The sequence below is a fragment of the Nomascus leucogenys genome, chromosome 8 (assembly GCF_006542625.1).
Source record: "Nomascus leucogenys isolate Asia chromosome 8, Asia_NLE_v1, whole genome shotgun sequence".
In the NCBI taxonomy this organism is placed as follows: domain Eukaryota; kingdom Metazoa; phylum Chordata; class Mammalia; order Primates; family Hylobatidae; genus Nomascus; species Nomascus leucogenys.
In genome coordinates, this window is record NC_044388.1 from 112,783,634 (window position 1) to 112,800,924 (window position 17,291).

The window sequence follows — 17,291 nt, forward strand, 5'->3', positions numbered from 1 at the left end:
CAAGTGTTTCTTCTAACAGTTCCACAATATCACCCCTTACCACAAAATCTTCCGCTTAATCTCTCCCACTCTAGGTTCCCACGCCGCCCCTAATCCCACTCGAAGCAGCCCTGAGAAACATCGCCCATTCTCTCTCCATACCATCCCCCAAAATTTTTGCCATCCCAACACCTTACCACTATTTCCTTTTATTTTTCTTATTAATATAAGAAGACAAGAATGTCAGGCCTCTGAGCCCAAGCTAAGCCATCATATCCCCTGTGACCTGCACGTACACATCCAGATGGCCAGTTCCTGCCTTAACTGATGACATTCCACCACAAAAGAAGTGAAAATGGCCTCTTCCTGCCTTAACTGATGACATTGTCTTGTGCAAATTCCTTCTCCTGGCTCATCCTGGCTCTAAAGCTCCCCTACTTAGCACCTTGTGACCCTCACTCTGCCCACCAGAGAAAAACCCCCCTTTGACTGTAATTTTCCTTTACCTACCCAAATGCTATAAAACGGCCCCACCCCTGACTCCCTTCCCTGACTCTCTTTTCGGACTCAGCCCGCCTGCACCCAGGTGAAATAAACAGCCACGTGGCTCACACAAAGCCTGTTCGGTGGTCTCTGCACACGGACGCGCATGAAAGAGGCGGGCGGATCACCTGAGGTCGGGAGCTCAAGACCAGCCTGACCAACATGGAGAAACCCCGTCTCTACTAAAAAATACAAAAATTAGCCAGGTGTGGTGGCGGGCATCTATAGTCCCAGCTACTCGGGAGGCTGAGGCAGGAGAATCGCTTGAAGCCAGGAGGCGGAGGTTGCGGTGAACCAAGATTGCACCACTGCACTCCAGCCTGGCGACAAGAGCGAAACTCCGCCTCAAAAAAAGAAAACTGTTTCGCAGAGAACAACGCAGAAGCCAATGGAAAAGCTGCCAGTAGCTGAAGCTGGCCCGATGTGAGCCATGAAACAGGATGTGACACTAGGGTGTGAGCCAAAGTGTAAAATACCTGAGGGCCACTCGGATGTCAGTGTAGGGCTGTGCCCACCCATGGGAGAGCAGAGACAAATGATCTCGGTGCAGCAAAGTTGCAAATGTGTGTGGATTCCCTTTCCGGGGGAGGTGAGGGCCGCACACAGGGACTTCATCCAGAGAGGACAGTTCAAAAAGGAAAAGACGGAGAGGCTCAGGGTTAGGGCGGAGGAACCTCAGCCAGGTGACCAAGGTCAACATGGCAGTGAAGGTCGCGCTGATGGTGTCCCTCCCGCGTGTGATGTGGCGGGAGGAAGCCCCGCCCCCATTCTCTTCCTCCCGACCATCACCGGATTCAGCGACCATCACCGGATTCAGCGTGAGAAACTCAGCAGACGGAGCCCAACTGAGGGACGCCCCACAAACACCTGAGCAGCACCCCTCAAGGCTGCTGAGGTTATCAAGGACCAGGAAAGGCTGAGAAACGTCACTCAGGAGGAGCCCATGGATGAGAGACAGAATGTCACGTGCTGGCCTGGAGAGAAAGGGACCTTCGGTAACTAAGGGGACCTGGAGAAAGCCTGGATGTCAGCTGACTCGATGTCCCAACACTGGCTCACTGATTGCGACAAAGGGATCACGCGAATTAGGACTCCAGCAAGCGGGAAACTGGGGAGGGGCACGCAGGAACTCCCTGATCTGTCTTCACATTTTTTTTCTGTAAATATAAAACATTCTACACCGGGTGCGGTTGCTCACGCCTGTAATCCCAGCACTTTGGGAGGCCGAGGCGGGCGGATCACCTGAGGTCAGGAGTTCGAGACCATCCTGGCCAACACAGAGAAACCACATCTCTACTAAAAATACAAAAATTAGCCAGGCATGGTGGCGGGTGCCTGTAGTCCCAGCTACTCGAAAGGCTGAGGCAGGAGAATCGCTTGAACCCGGGAGGGGAGGTTGCAGTGAGCTGAGATTGCGCCACTGCACTCCAGCCTGGGCAACAGAGCAAGACTCCATCTCAAAAAAAAAAAATATATATATATATATATAATATATATATTATCATTAGAATGATATATATATCATTCTAAAGTAATCTTTTTTAAAAATTTTTGTTTGTTTACTTATTTTTGAGTAAGTACTTACTTTGAGACAGAGTTTTGCTCTTGTTGCCCAGGCTGGAGTGCAGGCTCACTGCAACCTCTGCCTCCTGGGTTCAAGGAATTCTCCTGCCTCAGCCTCCCGCGTAGCTGGGATTACAGGCACCCGCCATCTATGCCTAGCTAATTTGTGTATTTTAGTAGAGACGGGGTTTCACCATGTTGGCCAGGCTGGTCTTGAACTCCTGACCTCAGGTTATCCACCTGCCTTGGCCTCCCAAAGTGCTGGGATTACAGGCGTGAACCACTGTGTCTGGCCCTATGTTAGTTTTTTATAGTTTTAAACTATATTAGTTTTTTCCAAGAGTCAGCTTTTGACTTGGATGTTCCTATTACACCTTTGTTTCTATTTGTTTTTGTTTGTTTGTTTTTTGAGACAGAGTCTCGCTCTGTCACCCAAGCTGGAGTGCAGTGGCTCAATCTCGGATCACTATAAGCTCCACCTCCTGGGTTCACGCCATTCTCCTGCCTCAGCCTCCCAAGTAGCTGGGACTACAGGCGTCTACCACCCTTGAACCTGGAAGTTGCAGTGAGCCAAGATCATGCCACTGCACTCCAGCCTGGGCAACGGAGGAAGATACTATATCCCCCAAAAATAATAAAAGTTTACATTCAATAAATAAAATTTTTTAAAGGATATTTATATCAGTGTAGTATGTGAAGTAAACAAGAAAAAGATAAAACTCACTTTTTAAGTAAAAACAATGAGTCATGTTCTTGAAATATGTTGTAATCTTTAAATATCAGAAAAGTATGGGAAGTTAATTATTATTATTTTTGGAGACAGTCTTGCTGTCGCCTAGGCTGGAGTGCAGTGGTACGATTTCCGCTCACTGCAAGCTCCGCCTCCCAGGTTCACGCCATTCTCCTGCCTCAGCCCCCCGAGTAGCTGCGATTACAGGCACCCCCCACCACGCCCAGATAATTTTTTGTATTTTTAGTAGAGATGGGGTTTCACTGTGTTAGCCAGGATGGTCTCGATCTCCTGACCTCGTGATCCACCCACCTTGGCCTCCCAAAGTGCTGGGACTACGGGCATGAGCCACCGCACCCGGCTCCTATTACATTTTTGTTTCTGTTTAATTCTTGGTCTGGTGAGGGTCGACCCCTACCAAGGGTCGTGGCAGTTTCCCTTCTAGGCTCACCCCTCCCCTGCCCACACCCCGGCAGCCCCCACCCCAGCGTGGCTGGGCGGGTAGGGGAGGGGCTTCTTCCTGGGAGGGAGGGGCCCCTGAGCCCCCTGCACACCAGCCGGGCCCCATCTGTGACCTCTTTGCCGAGGCTTTAATACCGCTCGCTCGCTCAGAGGGCACATGGTGGGGGGGTACTTGGGAGTCTGTGCAAAGCCTTAGTCACACGGAGAGACCTGAGGGAGGCTGGACGTGGAGGAGACAGCAGGAGAAGGTGAGGTCCCCATGGCATGTCACCCATCACCCGCCGGCCACCAGGTCCCTGCCTGGGACAGAGCTGAGCCCTGACAGGCCTCGGCGAGGAGGCCCGGGCTCTCTAGCAGCCTGGCTGCAGCTCCCGACACAGGCTGGGCTGCCCTCGGCCCAGGGCCCTCCAGAGATAACCCAAGTGCCCTGTGAGCAGGCCTAGGGGAGGGTGGGTAGCCCAGGACAGGGCACCTGGGGGTGAGGCAGAGACCAAAGACCCACAAGATGCTTCCCCCACCCAGGCTGAGCTCCAGGGAGCTGCTCAGATCCTGGAAGAGGACAGAGGCCCTCCAAGGCCTTAGGGGAACCCGGAGACTGCTGGGCCCAGAGGGAGGTGTCTGGACCCTCCAGCCTGCGCCCACGTCCTCTGGCCCACCTGCCCATCATGCCTCTGCCAATGGGCCCAGAGTTGATGCACCCCGACAGCCCAGCGTCTGGGTCACCAAGCCCTGAACTCAGAAATGCACATGTTCCCTGGGACCCCTGAGAATTGGGATGTGGCCAGGCCAGGGCCAAGGTCCTCTGGGGAAGCCCCAGCCAAGGTCAGCAGTGGCCTCCCAGGGTCAGCCATCCCAGGGGCCTCATCACAGGACCAGGGTGGTAAGAAGTCCACAGCTGCCCCACACAGCAGCTGTCGAGGGGAGGCAGGTGGGCTGGGGGCCCTGGGGGAGTGGGGCCAAGACCTGCTGCACCCAGGAGAGAGGAGGCTTGGAGGATGGGGGTGGGGCTGCATCGGGGAGGTCCTGGCCCAGACTGGACCTGTGGGCAGAGCAGGGTGGCTGCCAGCAGCCTCAGCACAGACACACTCCGTCCCACCCACCAGTGGTGCTCCCCTCTGCAGCCTGCCCCGGGCCAGGGAACAGCTTGGCCTGATCCTGCTGACGCCCCAGGGCAGGACAGGGCGGGGAGGCTCCAGGGCGGCCACCCATGCTGGGCACACAGTGGACCCTGGCAGAGTGTCTTCTGCCAAGACACCCAGACCCAGGGCTGGCCGGGAGCCTTCGGGGCGACAGCTCTGAGGATGGACGTAGGCATACGAGGGCAGGGACCCGGGCTTTAGGAATCAGAGGTGAGGCCTGGAGCCTCCCTGGGAGCTGGTGGTCTCTGTGGGTGCCCACCCTCGGCCCACGTTTCCACCCCCGTTCCCCTCCCAAGGTTGAGACCAGGGAACGGTGGGCGCCAGCAGAAGGCACGCTCCTCAATCTTTGCTGGGCCGAGTCCAAGGAGGGCCCGCTGCCTCCCCAGCCCAGCCTCCCTCTGCCCCGCCTCTCCCCTTACCCCCTGCCGAGGAGGGAGAGGGGCAAAATCTCACCCTTCCTGCACTTGGAGAAAAAGAGGTTGCTTGTGCTGGGGTGGGGGCCAGCAGGGGACCTTGTTACTAGGGGATCCCAGCCCAGACCCTCACCCACCCCCTTCCCCACCCCCTTCCCCACCCCCTGCCAGGCCGGCTGCTGCCCCGGAGTCCTGCCCCCTGCAGCCCTGCTTGGAGCCCTGGAACTCCTGTGGGTGGGCCTCACCCTGCGGGGACGGTCCAGCCACAGCACCAGGGTCCCCAGAGGGGCCTGAACTTGCCTTTCCACAAGATCTGTCTCCAGCCCGGCCTCAGGAAGGAGCGGGTGAGTGGCCTCCAGGATGGGGAAGGAGGAAGGAGGGTGCAGCTGGGCCGATGGGCCTGACTGCCACAGTGAGCACGGCCCCCATGGCCCCGGAGAACCCTGCCAGGTGGGAAGAGCTCACGCCCTCTGTGCAAGTGGAGAAAGTGAGGCTCAGGAAGGCTGCCCACCCACTAGCCAGGGTCACGCATCCCTGTCATATCCAGACTCCTGCCAGAGTCACGGGTGCCAGGCCAGCCTGGGACCCCTGACTAGGAGGGGGTCCTGGCCCTGCCCACTGCCAGCCCCTGCAGCTCTGGGGGAGTGGTGCGTCTTAGGGCTGGCGGCCAACACTCTCAGGCCGGAGCGCAGGTCCCAATTCAGGATGTTGGTGGCAGCCGTGGTCACGTCCAGCCTGCTCAGCTGAAGCTCGGTGCCCAGAGCCCCTGCCAGGTGATGGGACTGCCCAGGGAGGGGAGACGGAGGGCTGTGGGGTGGAGACCCTTCATACAGACAGGCAGGTGGGTGGACCCCGTGGGCGGAAGGAGGCAGTGCCTGCCTTAAGGGAGCTCACCCACACCCTCAGCACAGCTGTGGGGCCCCTGCTTCTCTCCCAGGGCCTGCAGTTTGGAGCAGGAGCCTGTCCTGAGACCCAGGGGCAGGGGAAGATCAGGGCAGGGTGCAGGGCCCAGCGACGTGGTGGCTGTGGCTGGGACATCCCAATTCCATGCATCCAGTGAGAACTTCTACGGGGAGGGGACATGGTCAGAGGCGGGGACAAGCAGGCTGCCAGGAAGAGCAGCCTCAGGAAGAGCAGGAGCAGTACCCTCCGGGAGGCCAGGAAGCCTCTACCCTCCCCAGCTCACCCGACCTGCCCCTCCCCAAAGCCTTCACCCCAGCCTCTCCCCACCACAACCTCCTCCCACAGGGCCCCCCCTGCAAACACTGGGCCAGGACCCCCATCCCTGAGAAGGAGCCAGATCAGAACCCCCTTGGAGGCCAGGAGGGTGAGTCTTCCCTGTCTGACACCCCAAGAAAGGCCCAGAACTGCCCCAGGTTAAGGACACTCCACATCTGTAATCCCAGCACTTAGGGAGGCCAAGGCAGGAGGATCAACTGAGGCCAAGGGTTCGGGACCAGGCTGGGCAACATAGTGAGAGCCCGTCTCTGCAAAAATAAAATTGAAAAATTAGCTGGGTGTGGTGGTGCATGCCTGTAGTCCCAGCTATTTGGGAGGCTAAGGAGGGAGGATTGCTTGGGCCTAGGAGGCTGCATTGAGCTGTGATCGTGCCATTGCACTCCAGCCTGGGCGACAAAGCAAGACCCTGACTCGAAAAACATAAATAAATTAAAATGGACACTCCAGGGAAGGTCTTGATGTGGCCCCAGAGGGGGCATGATCAGCAACCTGTCCTCAGCAGTAGGGTTCTGACCCCTGCCTGCTCCGTGCAGAGGTTGGGTTGGAAAATGACGAGATGGAGGCCACGCCAAGACCAAGCGCCAGGAGAAGGGACCCAGGCCAAGCTGCTCGGTGAGGCCCTGAGCACGGCAGGAAGGGGCCACGCAGGACCCCCTGAGGGCTGGGCTGGGGAGGGAGGGGTCTCCCCAGGGCTCACCCCCCTTCTTGGCACAGGGCAGGGGAAGGAGCTGGATTTCGACCTGAGGGAGAAATTTATCAGATTTGACCAGATCCTGGGCATCAGCCTTGACCACATTCCCTTCCTGCCCCAGCCTGGCCGCAGCAGGCCTGGGGGGCATGGGGTAGGCAGCAGAGACCACACTGATGCAGGGAAGTTGGCCCAGAGCCCTGCAGGCCAAAGCCTGGGGCCAGGCGGGAGTGTCCACCGAGGAGGGGGTGCCTGGTGCCCGAATGACACAACCTGAGATGCACCAGCCCCAACCCTGTCCGTGCGGCCCAGCGGGGAGGACTGCCCAGGAGATCGTCGGGGTCCGGAGGTCAAGGCCAGGTGCCAGAGGGTCCTGGCAGGACCCGGGGTCACTGGAGGCACCCCACGTACACAGCAGGCAGAGGGGATGGCAGGCAGAGGGGATGGCAGTGCTAGAGGAGGGGCTGCAGGGAAGCCCTTGTCAGCCCCCATTTCTGACCCAAGGAGCCGTGGCCGGGAAGGCCAACCTGAGGCAAGAGGGTTCTGAGCTGGAAGAGGCCAGGCCCCCCCAGATGCAGGGGCCCCGTGGGAACAGGGAGGCCATGAGCTGAGGCCACAGCAGCTGAAACTCTGAGAGCTGGGAGTGAGCTGGGGCCCTGCCAGAGCCTCGCTACCAACTGCTCCAGGTGTGGGGGACGCTGCGGAGCCCAGACCTGGACACACCTGCGGCCTGGAGTGTCCCCTCCTGCCCAACCCAGGGCCTCTGAGGGTCTCTGCCCAAGCTCCTGGGTCCCCTGTACTGGGCCACCTGCAGCTACCGAGGCAGCCCTGGGGGCAGGCAGGAGCCCCTGGGTCAGAGGTCGTGCGACCCTGGCCTTGGACCCTTGGGCCTCTGACCAGCACTCCTTCCTCACCGAGGAGCCCGTGGTGAGCCACGAGTGTGACTGCCAGGGGTCCTGGGGGTCCCGGGCCACACTGGGATCCACGAGGCCCTCCTTCCTCCTGGCCCTGGCACCCCCTCCACCCCTCTCTCTCCCGCAGGTCTCTGCTTCTCCTTCCTCTTACGCCAGCCCCTCCGTGATTTCTCTGCCTGGGCCTGCCACCCCCTCTCCTGAGGACAGTGGAGCCTGGCCCGGCCCTTGGCGGCCCCACCCTCACCTCCCGTCCCAGCCTCGCTGGTCCCCCTCCCTGTGGGAGGCTCCACCTCACCTGCCCCCACTACCCCATCAGAAATAAACAGTCTGTGCCAGGAGGAGCCAGACCCGACTGTCCTTGAGCATGGGGTGATGGGTAGGCAGGGCCGCGGGGAGCAGCCCAGGTTCCAGGCCCAGGAGGAGCTGAGCTCGGACATTTGTCCTCATCTAACCCCCAGTGGCTGCCTCCCTCCCAGCTGTGTGCTCTCCTGGCCCGTCCCACGCTCTCTGGTGAAGAGCCAGATTCATCCTCAAACATAGGCCACCCTCCATGGCGCCCAGCAGAAACTCCCGTAGGCTGGAGGGCTGGGACCATGGGGTGACCAGAGGCTGTGGAGGCCTGTGACCGAGGGTCCCTGTCCAGCTCCACAGCACCTGGCACCCCTTGCCCCTGCTAGGAGCGCCCTTCCCTCACGGCTGGCTCTTCTCAGATCTGTGGCCCCATGCCCCTGGGTTGCCTCAAAGGAACCCCAGAGTGAGAGGCAGGAGCCCCCACCTCAGGGGCGTGGGCCCAGGCTCTCTGTGGCCGCCCCACGTTCCCCCAGTGGGAGGCAGGAGGCCCTGAAGATCCAGGCCCAGCCCTGACCGGGGGTGGGCACAGAGGTGGGGAGCAGCCTCTGGGATCGGGTCTCCACCTGTGCCCTGCAGGAGCCAGCCCCTTGCACTGAATGGTCCTTCCAGCTTCTGGTCTCTGGGGAGCGGTGCCCAGCCTGGTGCTACAGTGACCCAGGGGTCCTTAGGCGAGGCCCTCCCAGGCTTGGCCCCTGCCCAGACCCTGCCGGCCTGGGGAGCTCCCGCCCAGCCCCTAAATGGGTGAGGTGGGGACACTTTAGCCCTGACCTTCCATGGCCGAGCTGGGTGCTTCCTGAAGCCAGACTGGGCCTCACAGGTCCACAGCACCAGGATCCTGGAGCTGACCTTCTCCAGGCCCAGGGTGTGGGTGTGGTGTTGGGTGTGGGTGTGGTGTGGTGTGGGTGTGGTGTCGGGTGGGGGTGTGGGTGTTGTTTGGGGTGTGGGTGTGGGTTTGGTGTCGGGTGGGGGTGGGGGTGTGGGTGTGGTGTCGAGTGGGGGTGTGGTGTCGGGTGTGGATGTGGGTGTGGTGTCGGGTGGGGGTGTGGTGTCGAGTGGGGGTGTGGTGTCGGGGGTGTGGGTGTGGTGTCGGGTGGGGTGTGGGTGTGGTGTTGGGTGGGGGTGTGGTGTCGGGTGTGGGTGTGGTGTTGGGGGTTGGGCCGCCCCCCCGCCCACGGCCCTGCTGCCTTTGGGATGCAGCAGCCTCTGACAAGCCTGCTGGACCCCATATTGGACAGATCGATGCAGCACCCCCAAATTGCCCTCTGTCCCCCAGAGACAGCCAGCCTAGCCCTGGCTCCAAAGCTGCAGAATTGGCTGCAGCTTGGCCATAACCGTCTTTGGACCTCATGGCCAGCAATGCACATATGAGCCTCAAGTCCCAAGGACACACCTGCTCCCCTGTCCTCTGGCTCATCCCCAGCTCCCCTGTCCTCTGCCCCATGCCCGGGGGTGGTGCTGGGAGAGGTGGCCAGAGGCAGCCAGAAAGGGTGAGCGGAGAGGTGGCTGTCCCCAGTGTCAGTGAACACCCAAACAGACAGGAACAGAGAGTCGGGCTGGGTGAAGAGTGGGTCCCATGTGCTTTGAGCAGCTCAGAGATGCCCTGAGGAGGGGCCGTCCCACGTGGCCCGTCCGCTCAGGCCTCCTTCAATCACAGAGCAGCTCCCTTGACGCAGGGAGGCCTCAGGGAGAATTTCTTGCCCCTAGAGGAGCCCTGAGCTGGGCTGCCCCCACCGCACCCGGCCCTGGTCTCCCCGGCTACAATCCAGGGGTGCTCCCGCTCTGCCCCTGACTTGTCCAGAACACTCCACACAGCGTCTCAGTGACCCCGGGCACTGCCCTCCCCTATGGAATATCCTCAGCAGGGCAGCTCTGGCAGGAGTGAGTCTCTGGGGCCGTGAGGCTTGGGTACCTCTGAAAAGTGGGGTGTAGAGGCTGCCCCTCCCCAATCCCAGGCTGGGGGAGTTGATCCCAGGCCACAGATGGGTGGGGCTCAAGAGGTCCCCATGAGTTTATTCGAGGCTGGTGGACAGTCACTGGGACAGCCTCGGCCCTCAAGGGCAAACCATTGGTGGGGACGCTGGACAGGGCACCACCGCCCCCAGAGGATGCTGGCCAGGGCCCCGGGGTGGAGACAGCTTCCCTCCAGGAAAAGGTTGGGGTCAGTTCTGGGAGCTCAGGCCCAGGCCACCAGGCTTGTCTCTGACCTGCCTGGGCCGCAGGCAGGGGGATGGCCTTGGTGACCTCTTAGGGTGGAGGCCAAGTCCTTGCATTCTGTGACTCAAAGCGACTGGTTCCCAGAGCAGCAGGGTGGGGCAGCCAGCCTCCTTCCTGCCCAGCCCTCCCCCAGGCTCCACTAAGGTCCTGCCTGGCAGCCAAGCTCAGAGCAAAGGGAAGGGCACGGAGAGTGTGCAGGGTGGTCCTTGTCCCTGCTCAAGCTGCAAGAGGCTCTGCGAAGGCCCCTCCTGCCCCTGCCCACCTCGCACAATCCTAGCGGGGGGAGGAGGGAGAAATCTGGCGTGTGTTTACCAGGAGGTGGCAACTGCCCAGCCCTTCCTGGATGTGGTGAGAGATGAATCTCCAGCCCTCGGGTGGGCCCAGGTGCGCCCAGGAATCAGGACTCGTGGGCAGCTCCCACTCACTGGTCCTCACTCAACTGTGTCTGGGGAGTGTCTCTGACCGCCCGCTGGCCATCTTGACCACAGGGACTGAGGAGTCCGTCCCGAACCGAAGCATGATCTTAGCTCTTCCAGCTCTCCAGACACCAATGACCACAGGGTCTCAGTAACGACTGGTCAGGGAGGAGAAGGGACCTGGGACCTGCCGGGCTCTCTGCTGCCCACTAGAAAATGGGGAAGAGGAGGGGCTTGGTCCCTGTTCCAGGCACAGGGTTTGAGGGCTGGACACCCGAGATCCCTGGGAACCCCTCTGGCTATGGGAAGACCTTGCCCCATCCGGCTTCAGGGTCCCTCCCTGGCAGGTGGCCCAGGCCTGCCCAGACGGAAGCCATTCAGACCCAGGGCCACGTGTCCCGGCTCTCCCTGCCCTGGGCCACCTGCCACCACGCCCCAGAGCTTGCTCACCACCGGGGGGCGCTCTTGTCCTGGACCGGCCTAGCCTGGGTTGGGACCTCCAGCCAGGCCAGTCAGCGAGCCACCAGCCCCACCAGGGTGGAATGACAGCCAGAACTCCGCTGGCAGTGGGCAGGAGGCCAGTCTTGTGGTGATGTCCCAGCCACAGCCCTCTTCCTGCCCCTCCCCTGTCCTGACGGGAGCCCCCAGCTCTGTAGCTGGGCCAGGCCTGGGGGCCATGCGGGGTCCTGGGTTTAGGCACCCCACCCCTATCTGTTCCAACAGACCCTCCCTCTCAGCCTAGGGCACAGATGGCGTCTGAGCCAGCAGCACACCGCTGCTCCGGGCAGGGGTTGATAGGAGGCCGGGGTGGAGGAGTGGGTTCTCAGGACTGCCTTGGCCCCCTTGGACTGCTGTCCTCCTTCTCCCTGCCTCTCAGGTGCCTCCCGGCTCCCTGGGACTCACTCCCTCACCTTGGCCTCTGCCTGGGACGCTGCCTGGCCACCCCCACCAGCCCCGACATCAGTGCTGCCCACTAGCTGCTGCTGCTATAGGCATGCGCCTCTCCAGTCTGGGCTCCTTGACCCCCGGGCACTGGGGAGGGGGAACAAAGAAGCAGTCCACACCAGCCCACTCCCAGGGCTTGTGTGCCCCCAGCAAGGGATGGGCCACAGAATCCAGGAAGAAGACGGGCTCCAGCCCCCAGTGGTCGCCAGCAGCTCCGTAGAAGCTCACCACCCCACCCCATCCCACTCACTCCTGCTACATTTCCCAGCTCCCCACCTGGGCTCACCTTCACACCAGCGGCAGCACTCACCCACCATGCCTGCCAGGGAAGCTCAGTCCCAACAGAATCCAGACAGGGCCCACCGCATGTGCCTGCCTGTGACGGCCTGTGACAGGGCCCCAGCCAGGGCCAACGAGCTGGAGGGACCCAAGGAGCTGGGTGCAGCACTGGGGTAACAGGACAGCCCCACGGGGTGCTCCCGAGTCTGGACCAGACTCGGGGTGGGGAGGCCCAGACTCAGCAGGGGGCAGACTTGGGGTGGGGGGATTGCTGGGAGAAGTTGGGGCCTCTGACAAGGGATAGGGGCTGTGCTCAAGCCCAAAGGTGCCCCAGGCTGAACTGGGCGCCCAGGGGTCACTATCAGAGCCCCAAAACAGCTGGCCATGGGGGAAGCCGTGCCCAGCCCACCTGGCCCTCAGGGCCCTGCAAGGCAGATCAAGTTTCTCTACCTTGGCCTGAGCTTCTCATCAACACTTCACTTGCTGGGCGTTTCAGGATCAAACTCTCAGGGTGGAAGTGGGGCTTGTGTCCCCTTCTGGGGTGGCAGGGCTCGGAAAGGGAGTGATGGTAGGGGTTGCGAGATGTGGGTCCTGGCCCCCAGTGGGAAGTGACCAGAGGCCTCGGAGGCGGGCATGGCTGAGGAACACAGCCCCTGCCCTATCAGGGCCGCTGGGTCGGTGGGCCCTGCCAGCAGGAGGAGGGTGGGCAAGGTCCCTGCCAGCTCCGTCTCTGGGACCAGTGGGCAGGGGCCTCTGCCTCACCCCCACGCTGCCTCAGCCGGGGCAGCAGGCCCAGGCCTCTTGCATAAGCGCCCTGTGGGGGACCAGGCTGCAGCTGTGCCCGGCCACCCCATCCCCCAGCATCACGAGTCTTCAGTGGGCTGTCCTCGGGCCCGGGGTGGACGCCAAGCCTGGCCCATAAATAGGGGTCTCCTCAGTGCCCTCCGCTCCTCCCGCACACCTCCCGCACACCTCCCTCGCTCTCCCACACCACTGGCACCAGGCCCCGGACACCTGCTCTGCTGCAGGAGAATGGCTACTCATCACACGCTGTGGATGGGACTGGCCCTGCTGGGGGTGCTGGGCGGCCTGCAGGCAGCACCCGAGGCCCAGGTCTCCGTGCAGCCCAACTTCCAGCAGGACAAGGTGAGGGGCTTTCCTGCGTCATCCCCAAAGGCTACAGGGCCGTGTCAGGGGAAGGGCACTTTCCGGCTGGGTCTTCTCCCCGGGAGGGCGGAGCGAAGTCCCGCAGTGCCGGGCAGTGCCGGCCAGGGACTGAGCGGGCGCGCAGGAAGGAGGCTGGGTAGCTGCCGGAGGAGGCTGACCGCGAGCCCTCCCTGGGCACCGCGTCCCGTCTCCCCTGATGGGCCACGCAGACACCGGGCCACACACGCGACCACGCCATCCAAACACGGCCACCCCTACGGGCACGCGACCCCCAGAGGACACACGAGCGCACGTTCCACACCTGGGTGCCAGGACACGGGCGGGTGGGGCGCAGGGATGGCGCCAAACACTCCGTGGGCGGTGGGGGGTTAGGGGGACGCGCACGGCGCAGACAGCCAGCGACGCGCGCTCTCGCTCGGGAGCTGCTCGGGGACGCGCCGGAGCGCGGGTCCCCGCGCCGCGCGCCCCTCCCCAGCGTCGAGGAGACCCCCGGAGGTCCGCAGAGCGGAGCCGAAGACTCGCCCCGACCCCCGCCAGGAATGCGACGTCCTCTGCCTCCCGCTGTATGGGCCAGGCGCTCAGCCAGGGCACAGAATCGGGACCCGGGGGCGGAGGGGCCGAAGATGGCTGGTGGGCGGTGTGCGAGGGTGAGGGAGTGTCCTCGGGAGGGGCGTGGTCAGACGGGGTGCTGGGCGTCGGGGGCGTGGCCAGTTCCTGGGGCTGAGGCGCGAGGGGCGGGGCCATCTCCGGAGGAGGGGGAAGTGAGGAGGGGTCATCTCCTGGGGATGGGACGTGAGGGGCGGGGCCATCTCCTGGGGCGGGGACGTGAGGGGCGTGGTCAGCTCCTGGGGAGGGGCGTCGGGCGTGAGGGGCGAGGTCAGCTCCCGGGTTGTGGACGTGAAGGGCGGGGCCAGCTCCTGGGGCGGGGGCGTGGGGGGCGTGGTCAGCTCCTGGGGCGGGGAGGGAGGGGCAGGGTCAGCTCCTGGGGCGGGGAATGAGGGGCAGGGTCAGCTCCTGGGGCGGGGGCGTGAGGGGCGTGGTCAGCTCCTGGGGCTGGGATGTGAGGGGCGGGGGTCAGCTCCTGGGGAGGGGCGTCAGGGGCGTGGCTGCTCGGGGGATTGGGCGTGGGGGCGGGGGCCGGGTTGGAGACCGGAGGAGAAGGGGCAGAGGCGACCCCGCGGGTAGGCGCAAGTGGGTCCGGAGGGTCCTGGCCGACGCGGGTGGGGGTCTCTCGCCGCAGTTCCTGGGGCGCTGGTTCAGCGCGGGCCTCGCCTCCAACTCGAGCTGGCTCCGGGAGAAGAAGGCGGCGTTGTCCATGTGCAAGTCGGTGGTGGCCCCTGCCGCCGATGGTGGCCTCAACCTGACCTCCACCTTCCTCAGGTGGGCAGGTGGGCTTCTGGGGCGGAGAGGTCCAGGAACACCCTCGGGCCTAATCTCTGACCCCGAGGTCACCCACCTGCAGGAAAAACCAGTGTGAGACCCGAACCATGCTGCTGCAGCCCGCGGGGTCCCTCGGCTCCTACAGCTACCGGAGTCCCCGTGAGTGGGGCCTCCACCAGCCCCCTGGGCCCAGCCTGGGGGCGACACTTGCCGGGACGACTCTGGGCCAGCCCCCTGCCGCGGAGATCCATGGGGTGGGGGGTGATGGCTGCCCCACCAGCGTCAGAGGCCAAGGCCAGGCCTGGGCGAGACTGCCCATGCACAAATGTTAGGGACAGAGAGACTCTTCCTCCAGGGGGTTGGATCCTCTCTGGAGCCCACCAGTGTCTTGCCAGGCCCCTTCCCTGCCCTCTGGAGTTTTCCCCACATAAGCAGCCCCCCAAGGCCCCTCCACATGCCTCCTCCCAGTTCTCCTCCCCAGCACCCAGGGGCTTCCTCACTCCCACCTGGGGAATGGCTCCCACAGGGAAACCTCTTCACTTCCGGTTCTGGCAGCGACTTCTGCGGCTGCACCAGGAATCCTGGTTTTCTGAGCCTGGCTCCCCCAGATGCTGGTTTGGGGACAGGGTTCACAGGCTGTGCAGGCGGGAGCAGGGCACTGGCTGGAGAGCAGCCGGGTGGGGGAGCATCCCAGGCCAGCCGAGGACCTGAGTGCCCCCACAGCCCACAGGTGCCCCCACAGCCCACAGGTGCACCCCTTCCCTGGAGCAGAGGTGAGGTTTGGGGGGCTGAGTCCCCAACAGGGTCGTCTCTTGGGTTCCCAGACTGGGGCAGCACCTACTCTGTGTCAGTGGTGGAGACTGACTACGACCAGTACGCCCTGCTGTACAGCCAGGGCAGCAAGGGCCCCGGCGAGGACTTCCGCATGGCCACCCTCTACAGTACGTGCCCCACGGACGCCGCCCGCACGCAGGCCTGACCAGAGGGGGCTCCCCAAGACCCAGGGCAGGGTACACACCGTCCCCCTGCTGAGGCCAGCTCCGTCTCCACCCTGTCCCAGGCCGAACCCAGACCCCCAGGGCTGAGTTAAAGGAGAAATTCACCACCTTCTGCAAGGCCCAGGGCTTCACGGAGGATACCATTGTCTTCCTGCCCCAAACCGGTGAGGGGTCCTAATCTGATGGGGAGAGGATCAAGGTCAGATTAGAGGCAGGCAGGCAGTCTTCTGATTGGGGGAGGCAGAGGGGAGGAGGTGGCCCCACCCTGCTTGAGGCCTGGGCCAGGGACAGAGCTGGTGAGTGTTCAAGTCAGAACCTCCCTCCTGCAGCCCCTTCATGAGGAGCCCCCTCCATGGGGGACATGGAGACCAGGCGCCCACTCTGTGCCAGGCCCCAGCAGCTCCCAGGATGTGGGGCTTCAGACTGGTGGGGGGCATAGGGTAGAGGGTGCCCATGGGGGATACAGGGGAACCAACCATACTGGGCTCAGGCACAGCCTCCTAGGGGTGGACAGCCTGCTCTTGGCAGAGGTGAAGAAAGGCCCTCTCTTTGTTTCGTGGGGCCGAGGAGAGGTGGGAGGTGTTGGGGTGTCTGTGCAGTTTGGGGGCTCAGTCAAGATGAGCTCTGCATTAGGGGAGGAACAGGAAGCCCAGTGGGAAAATTGGCCTAAGTCTGGGGTTCTGACGACAGCCCTCGGCTTCTTTCTTGGCAGATAAGTGCATGACGGAACAATAGGTGAGCCCCTTCATTCATTCATTCATTCATTCAACACACATCCACCCAACCCACTCTGCGATGGATCGGGGCCCCAGGACAGCCTGGTGCTGCAGACCTATCCTTCCCGATGGCTGCCGTCCAGGGCCGGGCGGGAGACACAGGGGCTGCCCACATTGATGGGTGCACAGGTGTGAGGCTCAGAAGGAAAACCTGTCCCAGCGGCTGGAATAGGGCTGACTCCTGAAGGCTCACGGTTGGGGGGTGCAGGTGCGAGGCCCCAGGCAGACAAGGCCAAGGGGCTATACCACAGGGGCCACCTGGCAGCGAGGGCGTCTGGCTCCTGGGGTAGGAGGAAACCAGGGTGGGGGAGACAGGATGGGAGGAGACAGGGGATGGAAGGGGAGGGCCAAGGATGCTGCATGGATGCCCTGGGAGAGCTCGGTGGGCAGGCTCCGGGCAGATTCACCCTCCACCCCCAGAAGGGAGGCCTAGGCTGGAGCTGGAGCCTGTGGACCCTGGGACTGGGAAGGGTGGAGTCTGTGGACCCTGGGGCAGCGGGGATCCGAGCCCCAGTGATGGATCTTGCTCTCTCAGCCTCTCAGCGGGGCTCAGCGGGGCTGGGGGCAGAGAAAAGTCCCCCTAGCCCGCACCTGCTCCATCGACCGGAGTGGAGGTGGGCTGGGGAAGACTGCAGTCCTCCATCCTAGCCTTTCGGTCACACCCCTCAGGACTCCCCAGGGCTGAAGCTGGGATCCCGGCCAGGTGACCCCCGTGCTCTGGATGTCTCTGCTCTGTTCCTTCCCCGAGCCCCTGCCCCGGCTCCCCGCCAAAGCACCCCTGCCCCCTCGGGCTTCATCCTAGTTCTGCGGAATAAACTCTGGAAGCAAGTCAGTAGGCTGGCTCCTGGCTATCTGCACTGTCGTCACCCGTCCTGGGCCTGGCCCTGGCCACCTGGACCTCCTGCTCTAAAATCTCAGCCTGATGTCAACAAAGGAACAGGCCCTCTAGTGTTTGCTCCCAGTGGAGTCTTGAGTCAAGACAGCTAGGAGGGGGTGTCCCTCACTGTCTCCCACCCACCTCACACAGTCGTGTGCCCCTGCCACACAGCCCCACACGTCCAGCCATACCCCCTCAGCTGCCACTGCCACCAGGCT

General features: G+C 62.8%; 1 protein-coding gene across 1 annotated transcript; it reads left to right on the forward strand.

Annotated features, from left to right (window-relative positions):
* Positions 1 to 12,763: 12,763 nt before the first annotated feature.
* PTGDS (prostaglandin D2 synthase) lies at positions 12,764 to 17,031 on the forward strand. The gene is made up of 7 exons (XM_012508952.2): positions 12,764 to 13,021; positions 14,283 to 14,422; positions 14,505 to 14,581; positions 15,247 to 15,363; positions 15,483 to 15,584; positions 16,133 to 16,155; positions 16,866 to 17,031. Exons 1-6 carry the CDS (start codon positions 12,908 to 12,910, stop codon positions 16,153 to 16,155), a joined length of 573 nt encoding a protein of 190 aa, XP_012364406.1. The 5' UTR covers positions 12,764 to 12,907; the 3' UTR covers positions 16,866 to 17,031.
* The last annotated feature ends 260 nt before the right edge of the window (positions 17,032 to 17,291 follow it).

What these genes read in the sequence shown, in the direction of transcription:
- PTGDS (XM_012508952.2), top strand. Translation starts at nt 12,908, where the DNA reads ATGGCTACTCATCACACGCTGTGGATGGGACTGGCCCTGCTGGGGGTG. An exon ending in CCAACTTCCAGCAGGACAAG is followed by an intron (nt 13,022 to 14,282) that starts GTGAGGGGCTTT and finishes CTCTCGCCGCAG; the next exon opens with TTCCTGGGGCGCTGGTTCAG. An exon ending in CTGACCTCCACCTTCCTCAG is followed by an intron (nt 14,423 to 14,504) that starts GTGGGCAGGTGG and finishes ACCCACCTGCAG; the next exon opens with GAAAAACCAGTGTGAGACCC.